Genomic DNA, 18,454 nt, shown 5'->3' with positions numbered 1-18,454 from the left:
TTAAAATGGTTTTTCACCAGTATGCACTCTCATATGCCTTGTTAAAACTTGTTTAGTTACAAATTGCTTGGTGCAAAGTTCACATTCAAATGGTTTTTCACCAGTATGCACTCTCCTATGCGTTTTTAAATATAGTTTCATTGAAAACTGTTTGTTGCAAATTGCACACTTAAATGGTTTTTCACCAGTATGCAATTTCATATGTAGTGCTAAATAACTCTTTGTTGAAAATTGTTTGGTACAAATTTCACATTTAAATGAGTTTTCATCAGTATGAAATTTAACATGTAGTGTTAAACCACTCTTTGTTGATAATTGTTTGTTGCAAATTTCACATTTAAATGGTTTTTCACCAGTATGCACTCTCATATGAGATTTTAAATCTTGTTTCGTTAAAAACTGTTTGGTGCAAATATCACATTTAAATGGGTTTTCACCAGTATGCACTCTTATATGCCTATTTAACTTTTGTTTCTCCGCAAACTGCTTGACGAAAATTTCACATTTAAATGGTTTTTCACCAGTATGCACTCTCATATGCGTTTTTAAATATAGTTTCAATGAAAACTGTTTGTTGCAAATTGCACACTTAAATGGTTTTTCACCAGCATGCAATTTCATATGTAGTGCTAAATAATCCTTTGTTGAAAATTGTTTGGTACAAATTTTACATTTAAATGGTTTTTCTCCAGTATGCAATTTCACATGTAGTGTTAAACCTCTCTTGGTTGATAATTGTTTGTTGCAAATTTCACATTTAAATGGTTTTTCACCGGTATGCACTCTCATATGCGATTTTAAATCTTGTTTCGTTGAAAACTGTTTGGTGCAAATATCGCATTCAAATGGTTTTTCACCAGTATGCGCTCTCATATGCCTATTTAACTGTTGTTTCTCTGAAAACTTCTTGGTGCAAATTTTACATTCAAATGGCTTTTCACCAGTATGCACTCTCATATGAGCTTTTAAAACTTGTCTCGTTGAAAACTGTTTGGTGCAAATTTCACATTCAAATGGTTTTTTACTAGTATGCAATTTCATATGTACTGCTAAATAATGCCTTGTTGAAAATGGTTTGGTGCAAATTTCACATTCAAATCGTTTTTCATCAGTATGCGAGTTCATATGCATTGTTAAATTACCCTTTGTTGACAACTGTTTGTTGCAAATTTCACATTTAAACGAATTTTCATCAGTATGCAATTTCATATGTATTTTTAAATAACTCATTGTCGAAAATTGTTTGTTGCAAATTTCACATTTAAATGAGTTTTCATCAGTATGCAATTTCATATGGATTGTTAAATTACGTTTTGTTGACAATTGTTTGTTGCAAATTGCACATATAAAATGTTGTCCTCCAGTGTTCACATTGGCAGTGGAAGTTATGTATGGGTTGAAATTACTGTCATTTCTATCATGACTTGTTAATAGGCTAGTGGCATCAGTTTTCATATTATCTTCACAAGAGAAACCTAAAATTATAATCCTCTGTTAAATCAATAAAATGCAACTAAATAACAAATAATGTATAGTTGTAGAAGTCAAATCGACGCTGGGTTAAAGAATAATGTTTGTGTAGGTCATTCAAATAATTGTAATAATAAAAAATTAGGTATTCGTGTTTTATAAACTGATTTTCTTAATTATTATTTTTAGAAAAAAATTGCCGATATATCAGAGAAGATATCTGAGAATGAAATATTAGAAAACGATATTATCTACGAAAGCTGGGAAAAACTCAAAGATAACATAATTAACGCAGCAACACTGTCACTTGAAGAGAGGAAAGTAACGAATTCTAACATATCAAAAAAGAAAAACGACTTTTTACAATACAGAAAAAACAAACAACAGGCGTACAACCACTATAAACAAATATGAAACGAAACAATACTTTAGTCAGACAAATTAAAAGAGAACATGGGCAGAGCTTCTCAAAACAGATGGAACACGACTTCTACGGAACACAAAAAGAGATATAGGGAATGATCAGAGGACAAAGAAAAGAGATGAACGAAACTCACTCAGAAGGAAACATAGAAACATAAACAGACTACGGAAATGTTCTTCTTACTTAATTATATTTAGTATTCGACTGACTGCCGGAAGATAAGCACGTATGTGTGTGTGACTGCGTTCTGTAGTGAAACGAAACCAGTATAAAAGCGGTTAGCCGTTCTTTTAATTGAATATAATTTATTAGTATTTAATTATTAGTATAAAATAAAAAAAACAATAACAACAAAAGTTGAGAGCAGGTCTGTTTCCTAAGCCAAGCCGCACACCAAAGAAACATGAAACGAAAAACATGAAACGAAAAACATGTTTCATGAAAAGGAAACACTGCTAAACAAATCTCAAAGTCCGCCTACCAATGAAACGAGAGTGATTCATGCTCATGACACATTTTTATTTTCGGAGAGTTTCATAATTGGCCGAACATATATTTGTTTAGCAGTGGTTTATTTCCATGAAACGTAATTTACGTTTCATGTTTCTTTGATGTGCCTTAGAGCCTTAGAGTTGATCTGGACAGACCTGCTATCGTTATGTCTATTTTTATCGTTTGTGTTATAAATAAAAATAAAATAGGCCAGGCCTTAAACAATAATTATTTATTAATTATTCAAATAATTTATTTATATTAGTTATGGTAAATATGGCTTACAACCAGCAGCCTGTGCTTGATACACAGTAACCAATGGCAGGAGCTAAACAAAATATGATTATGCAAGCGAACCAGGTGCTTTTTGAAGAAAATTATCAAAGGTCGCAAAACGAACAGACTTTATTTAATGCTTGGAAAGCTGCCGAGAGCCACACAACTAAATTGTATGATACAGTAAGCATACTTGAGAGAGAACTAGCACAGTTAAAATCTCAATATACAGAGTTGGCAACAAACGCCAATTTAACTGAAAAAGAAAATAAAATAGAATATGTAACAGATGAAGAAGAGCTCGCTAAGGAGACGGAGTGGATTAGGTTTAAATCAAGAACCAGCAAGAAACGTAAGATCGATACCTTTCCATACATCTCACCATAAAAACGTAGCTCCAAAGAAACTACAGCTAGGAAAGCCAAAATGCCTCCACCTGTCGAAGTGGAAGGTTCCAAAGAATATGAAGTCTTATATAACTTCCTTAACTCGAAGTTAAATAAATTTACTACTAAACTTGTAAATAGTGACGTGATAAAAGTTAATGAATGTACAAGACGGTGAAGAGTGTAGAAAATTAATAAAAGCTTTAAGAGAGGAAAGTCTCCAATAGCACTCATACGAAAACAAACAGGAAAGACCGCTAAAAGTTATAGTAAAGAGATTACATCACACTTGCCCGTCCCAAAAAATTGTTGAAGATCTGCAAAGAAGAGGCTGTAGAGCCATAAACGCAGTTAAGAAGCTAAAGTGGCCATTAGACATGGTTATGTTAACCTTCAAACCAGACGAAGACATCAACAAAATATATGGGTATCGGTATATGGGATATATGGCTATATGGGATAACGGACATCCAGGAACAAGAGTTGAAATTCAGCCATTTAAAAAACCAAACTAATACCGCAATACAAACGATGTCAAGCATATGGTCACACATGGAAGTTCTGCATTAGAGGGCCAAGGTGTGTTAAATGCACAAAAAAGCATCTTACTAAAGATTGCGACAAACCTGAAAATGTTAAACCAAATGTATTAATTGTGGCGAAAGCCATCCTGCTAACTACCGAGGATGTATCGTCGCAAAAGAAATGCAAAAGATAAAAAACAGAAGTATAAAAAAGACGAATTTGCCACACCCTCCAGACAGAAGGTCAACTGAAACAAAGTCAAATGCTAATGAAAGAAAACAAGCACAGAAAGTTACTAGTAATAAGACATACAGTGCGGTAACAAAAGGTCGCAATGGAAATAATGATAAATATCAAAATTAAAATAATTATAATGATAAATATCAAAAAACAACACAGATTGAAAAAGAAACAGAACAGACCCTACAAATGATATTACAGGATTTAAGAAAATTAAATGAAAGGGTCAATTCACTGGAATATAGAGCTCAAGGTGCTATTCCGACGGTAAGAAATGGCTAATGATCTTAGAATTGTCGCATGGAATGCCAATGGGTTGCTTAATCATCAACAAGAACTACAAGCAATCCTTGATATTGAAAAAAAATATTTGTGTCTTGTCTCTAAAACGCATTTCACAAATCAATCCTACATTCAATTTAAAGGATATAAGGTATATTATACAATATATCCTGACAATGCGGCCAAAGGAGGCAGTGCAATTATCATCAAAGATAATATAATATATTATAATACATATATATATATATATATATATATATATATATATATATATAATACATAATATATAATACATTTAATGTCATCATGAAGAGTTGGAATATAAAACTGAATATATTCAAGCCACTACAGTACACATAAAAACTAAAACTTTTGAAATAAATGTAAGTTCAATATACTGCCCACCTAAACATTCTATTAATAAAGAGCAGTATACTGAATTCCTGAATAGCTTAGGGGAAAGGTTCATTATTGGAGGTGACTTCAATGCAAAGAACACACAGTGGGGCTCTAGAATCACTACCACTAAGGGAAAGGAGCTTTTGTTAGCCATTAAAGAACAGGTGCGAAGCACTAACTGGTAGACCAACCTACTGGCCTACGGATAAAAACAAGATCCCTGATGTAATAAACTTCTTTATTATTAAAAATATTTCAGCTAATTTCCTAGACATTGATGACTGTTGGGACTTAAATTCTGATCATTAGCCCACAGTACTAACCATGAGTGACAGGATTATTAAAAAAACAAAGTAACCCTACATTAATAAATACATAAACGGATTGGGCAAGTTTTAAGCTGAGTCTTGAAGATATAATAAATCTAAGTGTACCACTACAAAACGCAGAGCGATTAGATAAAGAAGCAAAATTGTTGGTGAACAATATCCAGCAAACATCATGGGAAAACACTCCTACACTGAAACCTAGGTTAAAAGGAAACAATTATCCAAAGGAAATAAAGAACACGATAATAGAAAAAAGAAAACTGAGAAGAATTTGGCAACAAACAAGGTCTTCTCAAGATAAGACTAAACTAAATCGTGCAAGTCGACAACTCAAAAGGACTATCATCCTATGAATAGTCTCATACAATAATTAAATAATGACTCAATTAATTCTTACTTGCAGGAGTTAACAGATGACGGTAGTACAGCAGATTATTTCTTATGGAAAGCTACTAAAAGACCAAAAAGACCTATTTTTCAGAAGTAGTGCACAAAAAGCAGAGATATTTGCCACATATCTAGAAAATACATTCAAACCAAATGAATATCAAGAGGATGAAGAAATATGGGAGATACCTGTTCAACTAGAGGAAGAAATTCGGCTAACTACACCAAAAGAAGTGCTTGCAGAAACAGGGGAAAATATTAATCCGCAGAAAGCTCCGGGCTATGATTTAATTACGGGTGAGCTGTTGAAAAATCTTCCCCGAAGAGCTATCGTAAAATTAATAAATCTCATTAACGCTACATTCAGATTAAAATATGTACCAATGATATGGAATATGGCGGAAATCATTATGATTCCTAAACCTGGAAAACCAGCACATGAGGTTTTGTCATACAGACCGATATACATATATATATATATATATATATATATATATATATATATATATATATATATATAACAAGGTTGTATTATTGGCGAATTCAGCAAATTTTTATGTGAAAAGAAAACACTTTTTACTTGATCCAAGCTTTCGTAAACTTTAATTAATTGTTTACATCATCAGGGTATACTGCAATAAAAAACGATGGTAGTTTTTTTGGTATAGGACCTTATAAATATACTTACAGTAAGTTGTGGTTGTTCACAAAAAGGTGTAAAAAAGTTAATAAAATTCATAAAATGGTTTGAAGTGTAAAAATGATGGTTAAAATAATTTTTGTTACATTGATTACTACAATTGTTTTTTATATTATAAACAGTTTTTTTAAAAAACAAAAATATCACAGAATATATACTATGACAGATCGGATTATACAAGTATAACTGGCAGGAAATATTAGAATGATTTATCATGAAAAATCAGTTTTTTAAGCTATTCAGCCATGGTCTTGTTAATAAGTATTGAGGCAACTTCAATATGATTTGAACAATTATAATGGTGTAATTAAAGTCATTTGAGATTGGTATTATTATTAATAATAATAACTTAATACCAATCTCAAATGACTTTAATTACACCATTATAATTGTTCAAATCATATTGAAGTTGCCTCAATACTTATTAACAAGACCATGGCTGAATAGCTTAAAAAACTGATTTTTCATGATAAATCATTCTAATATTTCCTGCCAGTTATACTTGTATAATCCGATCTGTCATAGTATATATTCTGTGATATTTTTGTTTTTTAAAAAAACTGTTTATAATATAAAAAACAATTGTAGTAATCAATGTAACAAAAATTATTTTAACCATCATTTTTACACTTCAAACCATTTTATGAATTTTATTAACTTTTTTACAACACCTTTTTGTGAACAACCACAACTTACTGTAAGTATATTTATTTATAAGGTCCTATACCAAAAAAACTACCATCGTTTTTTATTGCAGTATACCCTGATGATGTAAACAATTAATTAAAGTTTACGAAAGCTTGGATCAAGTAAAAAGTGTTTTCTTTTCACATAAAATTTGCTGAATTCCCCAATAATACAACCTTGTTATCTAACATTGTCAGCAAAGACTTCCCTTCTGGTCTCTTTTATATATATATATATATATAAAAATGGGGTTGAGGTTTATTGGGTATACAGCTGAATAAAACCAAGTGGTACTCTGTTTAACAAATCGTAAAAATGTGGAACGCTTCACGATTTTGCGTGTCATCCTCATCGTGAAGCGTTCCACATTTTTACGATTTGTTAAACAGAGTACCACTTGGTTTTATTCAGCTGTATACCCAATAAACCTCAACCCCATTTTTATCTACCAGGTCAGCTGTTATCTTAAAAAAAAAAAAATATATATATATATATATATATATATATATATATATATATATATATATATATATGAAGCAGTTAGGTAATATTGACTGACACTATGTAAAATCTTGTTAATTTTGATTGAATTGCAGTTAATTAAATTGACTGCAACCTCAAAATTAACAAGATTATATATATATATATATATATATGTATATATATACCGATATATACTCCCTATAACATCGAAGCTGTTTGAGAAACTGCTTCTTAAGAAAATAAAACCAATTATTGAAGCAACAAATTTGATTCTGACACATCAATTCGGATTTAGAAATAAGCACTCAACAATTGACCAGGTGCAAAGAATCACAAATATTATCAAAAGATCCCTAGAAGAACAGAAAGTCTGTTCAACTTTGTCTGGCTTTCTTGATGCTGCACAGGCTTTTGATAAAGTGTGGCATGAAGGTTTAATATACAAACAAAAGTTTTTACCTAAACAGTACTCAAAACTTTTACAATCGTACATAAAACAACGACATTAACCAAATCCATAAATGGACACAAAAATGAAGCTAATAAGTCTGTCCATGTTAATTTCACCAACAAAAAAATACAATATACAGTATGTCCCTGTAAGTTGTATCCATATGGAAAACTTTTTTATTGTTAATATTACGAAAAAAAGTTATTCTTCATAAAAAGCTCTGCATGGTACAAAACCTAAGATTCAACCATCAGATATCAAATTTTATGAATATTATACGAGGTATGTCAAAAAGTTTGAATTTCACTCAAGAGTAAAGTAGCTTTATTTTTCACAATATTGAAAATTGCTATTATGAAAAGTTGTTTGGAATAAAAACTATATTCTAATATGCAATTACATCCTTCTAATTAAAATTTTTTTTTTTAAATTATGCATAGTAACATTATTTTCAGTAATTTTAATTCTAATAACTCTTTTATTATTAAATTTACGAAAAAAGTGATTCTTAATAAAAAGTTCTGCATGGTCTAAAATACTCTAAAACCTAAAATACAACCATCTTATGTCAATTTTATACGAGGTATGTCAAAAAAGATAAATTTAGATCAAAAGTAAAGTATTTACCTTTCTAGTTCCAAATATTTCAATTAGAAGGATGTAATTACATACTGAAACAGGGTTTTTAATTCTTAATAACTTTTCATAATAACAATTTTTGATATTGTGAAAAATAAAGGTATTTTACTCTTGAGCCAAATTCATATTTTTTGACATACCTTGTATAAAATTTATAAAATTTGACATAAGATGGTTGTATTTTAGGTTTCAGACCATGCAGAACTTTTTTCACTTTTTTTCGTAAAATTAATAATAAAAGAGCTATCAGAATTGAAATAACTGAAAATAATGTTAGTTATTAATAATTTCTCAAAAAAAATTTTTCAATTAGAAGGATGTAATTGCATATTAGAATATAGTTTTTAATTCCAAACACATTTTCCTAATAGAAATTTTCGATATTGTGAAAAATAAAGCTACATACTTTACTCTTGAGTGAAATTCAAACTTTTTGACATACCTCGTATAATATTCATAAAATTTTATATCTGATGGTTAAATCTTAGGTTTTGGACCATGCAGAGCTTTTTATGAAAAATAACTTTTTTTCGTAAAATTAATAATAAAAAAGTTTTCCATATGGATACAACTTACAGGGACATACTGTATACGAGTTTTAATCAACAATATCCAAGTACCATATGCAGATACTGCTAAGTATTTAGGTATAATATTAGATGCAAAACTACGCTGGAAGGCTCACATTAAGAAAAAAAGGGAAGAACTAAATATAAGATATAAAAAAATGTATTGGCTAGTTGGAAGAAACTACATCGTCGATGCATAAGTTATTACTTTATAAACAAATATTGAGACCTGTATGGACTTATGGATGCCCACTATGGGGGTGTACTAGACCAAGTAATATAACAATAATACAAAGATTCCAGAACAAAATACTGAGAAATATTGTAGATGCTCCTTAGTATGTGAGAAACGGTGACCTCCATAAGGACCTAGGAATGGAAACTGTGGATATAATCATCAAGAAAATGGCAGGACGGTCACGAGCAATGACTTCATAAGCACGAGAATATTGATGCAATCCAGCTCCTCGATACTACTGGGCAAATTAGATTAAAGAGGACAAAGCCTTTTGAACTAGTTTAAGTGATAGGTGATAGTGAAAAGCACAGCATAGTGCTTGTGCGCGTGTGTATATGTTAGAATAGTGAAGTATCTTATTAGATTAGATAAGAGACGCTATAGGGTAGCTCTTAATTTTAGGGAACAGTAGTAATTTAGGTTAAATTAAAATTGCTCATTGATCAATTAGGACCAGATTGTAATAATCATCATCGTAGTGGTGATCATGGAATAAAAAAACTTAATTATCTTAAAAACACTTAATTTGTTTGCCTTTATTTCATTAATTACATTCACTTATTATTTAATTTATTACATTCATATTTATTTAATTTATTATATTCACTGAAACATATAATTTATATCTACAATTATTTTGTACAATCTATTTTTAGACATTACAATACATTTATAACCCGCGACATCAAGATAATAACTCAGTCCGTTTCATACAAATTCTATTATTTATAATATTTGATGCCGGTTCTGGAACTAACCTTTTCGGTGATTCCATCTCGAAGGTTGAGAAACGCTTCGATCCTTCACGAAGCCTCTATTGTTTTTTATTACCTGAGCAAGCAGTAAACAGGTACGGTCGATGGTGTGATTACTAGAGGGCCCGATCTAGGAGTCATTTACAAGTGACTAACGTAACACTACTTTCGATATCTATTTACTAAACGTGACGATAATCAACCACCAACACATAAAGTGTTAAAGAAGTATTAACTAAATCTTACACCCAACAGTATCACGACATTCACATACGTTATAACGACGTTCGGAAATCACTCAGTACGTTTCGACGCCTAACACATACTGTATTTGTAACAAAGTTGAGGCACACGAATTTCAGTCCTGTTTATTTTGCCGCATACCGTAGTTTCGTTGAACATTGTTTGATGCAAACTTCACATTAAAAGGCTTTTTCAGCAGTATGCACTCTCATGCTTTTTTAAATATAGTTTCATTGAAAACTGTTTGTTGCAAATTGCACACTTAAATAGTTTTTTATCAGTATGTGATTTCATATGTAGTAATAAATAACTCTTTGTTGAAAATTGTTTGGTACAAATTTCACATTTAAATGAGTTTTCATCAGAAGGCAACTTCACATGTAGTGTTAAACCACTCTTTGTTGATAATTACTTGTTGCAAATTTCACATTAAAATGGTTTTTCACCAGTATGCACTCTCATATGCCTATTTAACTTTTGTTTCTCTGAAAACTGCTTGGTGCAAATTTCAAATTCAAATGGTTTTCACCAGTATGCACTCTCATATGCATTTTTAAAACTCTATTCGATGAAAACTTCTTGGTGCAAATTTCACATTTAAATGGGTTTTCACTAGTATGCAATTTCATATGTAGCGCTAAATAACGTCTTGCTGAAAATGGTTTGGTGCAAATTTCACATTGAAATGAGTTTTCAGCAGTATGTAATTTCATATGTAGTAATAAATAACCCTTTGTTGATAATTGTTTGTTGCATATTTCGCATTCAAATGGTTTTTCACCAGTATGCAATTTCACATGCAGTTTTAAACCACTCCTTGTTGATAATTGTTTGTTGCATATTTCACACTCAAATGGTTTTTCACCAGTATGCACTCTCATGTGCGATTGTAAATCTTGTTTCACTGAAAACCGTTTGATGCAAATATCACATTCAAATGGTTTTTCACCAGTATGCACTCTCATATGTATTTTTAACTTTTGTTTCTCTGAAAACTGCTTGGTGCAAATATCACATTCAAATGATTTTTCACCAGTATGAACTTTCATATGCCTATTTAAATTTGGTTTCTGTGAAAACTGTTTGTTGCAAATCCCACATTTAAATGGTTTTTCACCAGTATGCACTCTCATATGTGACTTTAAACGTTGTTTCGTTGAAAACTGTTCGATGCAAATATCACATGCAAATGGTTTTTCACCAGTATGCACTCTCATATGCCTATTTAAATTTTGTTTCAAAGAAAACTGCTTGGTACAAATTTCACATTCAAATAGATTTTCATCAGTATGCGAGTTCATATGCAGTGTTAATGTACCCTTTGTGGACAATTGCTTGTTGCAAATTTCACATTTAAATGAGTTTTCATCAGTATGCAATTTTATATGTATTTTTAAATAACTCATTGACGAAAATTGTTTGTTGCAAATTTCGCATTTAAATGATATTTCATCACTATGCAATTTCATATGCCTTGTTAAATTACGCTTTGATGACAATTGTTTCTTGCAAATTGCACAAATAAAATGTTGTCCTCCAGTGTTCACATTGGCAATGGAAGTTATGCATGGGTTGAAATTACTGTCACGTCTATCATGATTTGTTAATAGGCTACTGGAATTAGGTTTCATATTATCTTCACAAGAGAACCCTAAAATTATAATCCTATGTTAAATCAATAAAATGCAACTAAATGACAAATGTATAATGGAAGTCAAATCTAGTAGTAGAGGATCCGATATAAGGTCGATTTGCACCAATCTGTTTAATGGATAAAAATTATTGGATAATATGTAATTTAGCATGTTAACAATTTACAAAAAACAAGGTTTGCCCGATCTAATCTTGTTCTAACGATAATTAATTAATAATTAAAAAATTACATTTTTTTTATGAATTAAAAAAAAATTCGACCCGGGCAGATATTATTTCAGATTTTTGGATCATTCTAAACAAAAAAAGTTTTTTGTAATTTTTCTCTAAAGTTGATCGTTTTTAAGTTTTAAACAATTTAAAACTAAAAAAAGAACGAGAGATGACAATTTTCAAGGCTCAAAAACACAAGTAAAAAATATCATTTTTGTACTCATCAAGTACATAAATTCAAGATCAAACCTTTTTCTATCAGGTCTCGATAAGAATTTTAGCCATGTTTTATTCTAAAACATATTTTTTTAATTGTTATTGAGGAAGGTTTCTTATGGGGAGACGGGCATTAACAACTAAAAAACAATGTTTCAGTGTTTCAAGTCCAAAAGACTTACCAAGAGCTGATAGAATAAGGTTTGAACTTGAATTTAGGTACTTCGTAATTTCAAAAATGATATTTTATACTTGTTTTTGAGCCCTGAAAATCGTCATGTTTCGTTCTTTTTTCAGTTTTATATTGTTTATAACTAGAAAACGATCAACTTTAGAGAAAAATTATAAAAGACCTTTTTTGTTAGAATGACCTAAAAAATCTGAAATAATATCTGCCCGGGTCGAACATTTTTTTATTTATAAAAAATGTCATTTTTTAATTATTAATTAATTATAGTTAGAACAAGATTAGATCGGGCAATCCTTATTTTTTGTAATTGTTAACATGCTAAATTACATATCCAATATGTTTTATCCATTAAACAGATCGGTACAAATCGACCTTATATCGTATCTTAGACTATAGGGTAGGTTGAAAAAATATGTTTGTGTAGGTCGTTCAAATTGTAATAATCGAAAATTAGGTATTCATGTTTTATATATAGACATATTCGTGTTTTATATTCGAGGATCTCTGAAAAAACGTCTATTTTTGGATGTGAGAGGTGGCATTCAGGTTTTTGCATGTAAAGTTAGGTGACAACTTCAGTAATAATAATTGACTTATGTTCCTTCTCAAATATGCCCGGAACATTAATAAAAAAATTAAAATATTTAAAAATTTCGAAAAACATCGATTTTTTTCTATTTTTTTGCTTATAACTTTAAAGCGATTCATTTTGGGACAAAGTCGTTAAGAAAAAAATAAAGATAATTGAATTTTGTATGATATACGACCGGTTAAAATGTCTTAAATTATTACCCTTTGTGCAAAATAGCAATAAATACAAAAGAAGGGGGCAAAATAAGCCTGTTTTTATTCAATGTTTTTCAACCACTTTGGCTGCACTTGAACCTTCGTAATTCGCTTAGAAAATTCTTAAACATACTTAAACCGCGCACTAAATTTCATTAAAATCGACGCAATAGATATTGCATAATAGTTTGCAATCTAAATTTTTTTAAAAAAGTTCAAATTTTTAAAAAATTTTCTGAACAAAAAGTAGACCATTTAGAAGTTGGCACTTTACAGAATTAAAATCGCATTATTTAAGCGGTCTCGGGAATGTTTTAAACGTATAATAAAAGAATATCTACGTTATAATTATAATAAATGAAATTTTAAAGACGGCACTAGAAAAAACTCAATACGACGCATCTTTTAAAAGTAAAAAAGTTGAATTGTAAGGACTAGTTTTTGAGATACCACCGGTCAAAGTTTGCCGGTATTCACGACGAAGTTATAAACAATAGGAATCTTTGAACTACACTCTTTGCCAAAATTAACCGGCCACCTTAAAAATGGGTCATTTTTGATGTCTTATATCTCCTAAACCTGTTGTCCGATTTAAGTGGTTTTTTTAATGTTATAGCCTTATTTCTTGAAAATATCGTTATAATGATATTGTTGCTAAACAGGTAAATTTTCATTGTATACCGGGCGTACGAATCAAACTGTGCTTTTCTCTTAAAGTTTGCATCACCTTGTGGAATATTCTAGCATTTGTAGAATACTGAAATTAAAACCTAACTATAGCCTCATGCTTTAGAAGTCTCATGCCTCTAAAGTTAGGTGCTTTAACAACTAGACATGTTTTTTATCAATACAGAGTGTTTTTAAAAAAATTTGGCAAAGTTTAAGGGGTAATTCTGCAGGAAAAAATAATGACAGTTTGCTTTATAAACTCATGTCCGCAAATGCTTCGTTTCCCAGATAGGGGCTGTTGAAATTTTTCTGACAAACTGACGATTTATTTATTGCTTTAAAACCGGTTGAGATATGCAAATGCAATTTGGTGGGTTTTATGACGTGGTTATTGCATATTTTTTGACATAGAATTAAGAATTTAATATTCACCATTGGCGCGCATACGGATAATATGAGCCATTATATTGTCATCTGTTTTGACATATCTCAGTAAAGCAGTAATTCCGGTTTTATGTACTTCTTCTTTGTGTATTTGAAAAAAGCTTACACTTTTGTCTTTCAGTTGCGGATGGTTGGTGTCAAGATGCCCTTGACACAAGAAGATTTGCAAGTACAAGAGAGCTAGTGCACATAATTTTACTGCAAATAACGCATTGTCCATCTGGATTATCAGCAATTCCCACAGGAATATATCCGAAGGACATGTAGGATTCATCATATTTTCTCTTTTTAAAATAGTTCTCTCCTTAAATTCAGCTTTTTTGTTGGTCGGTGTATTTTGTCGAACTCAAGAGGTTTGCCGCGCACCATACTGGGGTTCCGCGGACCACCATTTAGGAACCGCTGGATTAGAAAGTAGTTACGTTCAACATTGTTTGATGCAAACTTGACATTAAAATGGTTTTTCATCTCTCATATGCAATTTTAAATCTTGTTTTGTTAAAAACTGTTTGGTGCAATAATCACGTTCAAATCGTTTTTCAGCAGTATGCATGCACTCTCATATGCCTATTTAAATTTTGTTTCGCTGAAAACTGCTTGGTGCAAATTTCACATTCAAATGGTTTTTCACCAGTATGCACTTTCATATGCGTTTTTAAATATAGTTTCACTGAAAACTGTTTTGGGCAAATTTTACATTTAAATGGTTTTTCACTAGTATGCAATTTCATATGTAGTGCTAAATAATGCTTCGTTGAAAATGGTTTGGTGCAAATTCCACATTCAAATCGTTTTTCATCAGTATGTGAGTTCATATGCAATGTTAAATTACTCTTTGTTGACAATTGTTTGTTGCAAATTGAACATTTAAATGGTTTTTCACCAAAATGCAAGTTCATATGTAGTGCTAAATAACTCTTTGTTGAAAATTGCTTGGCACAAATTTCACATTTAAATGAGTTCTCATCAGTATGCAATTTCATATGTTTTTTTAAATAGGCCATTGTCGAAAATTGTTTATTGCAAATTTCACATTCAAATGGTTGTTCACCAGTATGCTCTCTCATATGCAATTTTAAATTTAATCTCACTGAAAACTGTTTGGTGCAGATATCACATTCAAATGGTTTTTCACCAGTATGCACTCTCATATGTGTTTTTAAAACGTGTTTCGTGGAAAACTGCTTGGTGCAAATTTCACATTCAAATAATTTTTCACCAGTATGCACTCTCATATGCGTTTTTAAATATTGTTTAACTGAAAACTGTTGGGTGCAAATTTCACATTTAAATGGCTTTTCACTAGTATGCAATTTCATATGTACTGTTAAATAATGCCTTGCTGAAAATGGTTTGGTGCAAATTTCACATATAAATCGTTTTTCATCAGTATGCAAGTTCATATGCATTGTTAAATTACCCTTTGTTGACAATTGTTTGTTGCAAATTTCACATTTAAATGAGTTTTCATCAGTATGCAATTTCATATGCACTGTTAAATTACGCTTTGTTGACAATTGTTTGTTGCAAATTCCACATATAAAATGTTGTCCTCCAGTGTTCACATTGGCAGTGGAAGTTATGTATGGGTTGAAATTACTGCCACTTCTATCATGATTTGTTAATAGGCTACTGGCATCAGTTTTCATATTATCTTCACAAGAGAAACCTAAAATTATAACCCTTTGTTAAATCATTAAAATGCAACTATGTTTTTGACGAATAATGTATAATTCTAGAAGTCAAATCTAGATCGTACAAATTGTAATAAAAAATTAAGTACATATTTGTGTTTTATATACTGTTTTAATGATTATTATTTTTAGAAAATTATTGCAGATATATCTGAGAATATTGCTGAGAATGAAATATTAGATAACGATAACATCGACGAAAGCTGGAAAAACTCAAAGATAACATAACTAACGCAGCAATAGTGTCACTTGGAGAGAGGAATGTAACGCAGCAATAGTGTCACTTGGAGAGAGGAAAGTAACGAATACTAACATTCCTCTTTTTCTTTTGCCTTTTAATTCGTCCAATTTTGAACATAGGCTTCCCCCAGTTTCCTCCATTCGCTTCTGTTTAGTGCTTTCTGTTTCCAGTGCGTTCCTCCTATCTTTTTAATGTCGTCTTCCTATCTCACCTGGGGTCGTCCTCTTGCTCTCTTTCCTGTGCATGGTCTCCATTGTTGTATGGTGGTATAAACAGTGAACAGTGAACGTTGATGCAGAGGTGAAAATATACAATATTAGGGTTAAAAGTATCAGTCGAATTTGTTTCTTTTAAAAAATAACATTTCTAATTTTTCTTTTCTAAAGATTTGAGCTGAATTTTGGCTACGTATTTTGTAAAAACTATTTACCTGAAAGCAAGGGCGCCCATATAAAAATTTTTAGGGAGGGGCAAACGTTAAGATGTTGCACATTACATTTCGTATATTTTGGATGACAATATATACAGTAGACTCTCTCTATAACGAACACGGATATAACGAGGTTTCGCTTATAACGAGGTACATTAGGTGTCCCATGAAATTCCTATTGAACTATAACGCTCTATAACGAGGCATATTTGGTTATAACGAGGAAAATTTAAATCGAAAAATACGTGTCTACCTGTTTTTAGCGTTGTAATGGTCATAAATAAATAAATGTCCCAACTGCCTGTACATAGAAATTAACAACAGCTGTCTTATTATCGAGGCTAGTGCTGTAATAAACTCAGCCGCCTGTAATAATCTTCTGCCTGTTTATCGACCGATATTGAATATTATAAAAAATTTACAATTTATGACGGCGAAGTCTCATTGTTCACTGTTCAGGTTGACCATCATCATCATCATCATCATTTGGCTCTACAACTCTATGTGAGTCTTGGCCGCGTTTACTATTTCCCTCCATTTTGCGTAGGTCACTGGCTACTGCGTTTTTCCATCTCTTTCTTGGTCGACCAACTGATCTTTTGCCATCGGGCCTTTTCCAGAATGTGGCGTTCAGAAGTCTTTCGTCACTCGATCTTAGCACGTGACCCGCCCATCGTATTCGGTTTGCTTTAATGTAGCGTACTATGTTTTCATCTCCATATATGTCTGGAGATTGTGTCTTCTTCTCCACTCTCTTGGAGTCTCTTCTCTGCAAGGCCCATAGATAGTCCGCAGTATCTTTCTTTCTAGTACCAGTAATTTTGTCGTTTCCCGCTGGTTCAGAGTCCATGTTTCGCTTCCATACGTTATTGTGGGACGAATTATTGTCTTATATACTACTATATTATTTTTGTTGGTATTGAGAGTATTTTTAATTTAAGAAGGGTCATTAATGAGTAAAGCGGAAAACACACCGAAGCGATAACGGCGCGATAGCGTTCACGATGGTGATCGCGATCCAACTCGTCTGAAGCAAACAAGTAGAAGAGTTGAATCGCAATCGCCATCGTGAACGCCATCGCGTCGAGATCGCGTTGGTATGTTTACAGCTTAATATGCCCTGTTTCCTGCAATGATCCTGGCTGCGACGTCGTTTTCATAGTTATTTTCAGATGTTATGATGGCTCCCAGGTACTTAAATTCTTTGACGACTTCAAAGTTGTATTCATTAATTGTTACGTTTTTTCTAACCCTTGGTCTTGGGTTTTTCGTAACCACCATGTACTTGGTCTTGTCCTCGTTGACCTTAAGACCAACTTCCTTGGCTCCGTTCTCGAATATGGTGAAAACTTCTTTTGCATCTCTGGTGGATTGTGTAATTGTGTCCCCGTCATCCGCAAAGGCCAATAGTATTTTGATCCTTGGGCGGCAAATCCGTTTGTCAGTTGTGGCTGAGCTTTTCTAACTGCATGTTCCAGTGGGAAGTTAAACAGCAGGGGGGCGAGAGGATCTCCTTATCTAAGCCCGGTGTCAATGAGGAATTCCTCCTACGTGGTGCTGCCAATTCTGATTCGTGCGTTGACCATCGACACCTAATAAACTACGTAAGAGGCATCAAAACATTTCAATATTATTGTTGATATAACGAGATCCGCTTATAACGAGATAATTAGTCCACCATTTCAGTTCTCGTTATAAAGGGAGTCTACTGTAGTTTAAACCACCTAAAAAACCTAGTTTGAGCCCTATTGTGAGAAATTATTCATACATTTACATAAATACTAGACCAAGTTTTTAAATGGAAATGTCATGGGTACCACAAAAAAATTAAAGACGCTATTTAAGTTTTTTCCTATTGATATTCACAAGTTCTTAATCCCACTATCCAATTGCTCAATAATGTTTTTCTTTTTCATTTCGATCGAATCACAAAAACTGTTGGC

At 31.7% G+C, this 18,454-nt stretch overlaps 1 protein-coding gene across 1 annotated transcript; it reads right to left on the bottom strand.

The window, feature by feature from the left end:
* Positions 1-9,493: 9,493 nt before the first annotated feature.
* On the bottom strand, positions 9,494-15,694 carry LOC126879581 (gastrula zinc finger protein XlCGF57.1-like). Its single transcript, XM_050642751.1, has 2 exons — positions 14,135-15,694; positions 9,494-11,626 (listed from the first exon to the last, which is right to left on the bottom strand). The coding sequence occupies exons 1-2, from the start codon at positions 14,421-14,423 to the stop codon at positions 10,446-10,448; spliced, it is 1,470 nt and encodes a 489-aa protein (XP_050498708.1). The 5' UTR covers positions 14,424-15,694; the 3' UTR covers positions 9,494-10,445.
* Positions 15,695-18,454: the final 2,760 nt, after the last annotated feature.

This window comes from Diabrotica virgifera, chromosome 2 (assembly GCF_917563875.1).
Source record: "Diabrotica virgifera virgifera chromosome 2, PGI_DIABVI_V3a".
Classification (NCBI taxonomy): domain Eukaryota; kingdom Metazoa; phylum Arthropoda; class Insecta; order Coleoptera; family Chrysomelidae; genus Diabrotica; species Diabrotica virgifera.
Note: the sequence above shows the minus strand (reverse complement) of the source record. Positions and strands in the feature narration are given on the sequence as shown.

Bases quoted from the DNA above. Each gene is read 5' to 3' on its own strand.
- LOC126879581 (XM_050642751.1), bottom strand. From the start codon at position 14,423: ATGATGAATCCTACATGTCCTTCGGATATATTCCTGTGGGAATTGCTG. The intron at 11,627-14,134 runs GTGAATATTAAA...TTATAATTTTAG, and splicing joins TATCCGTATGCGCGCCAATG to GGTTCTCTTGTGAAGATAAT.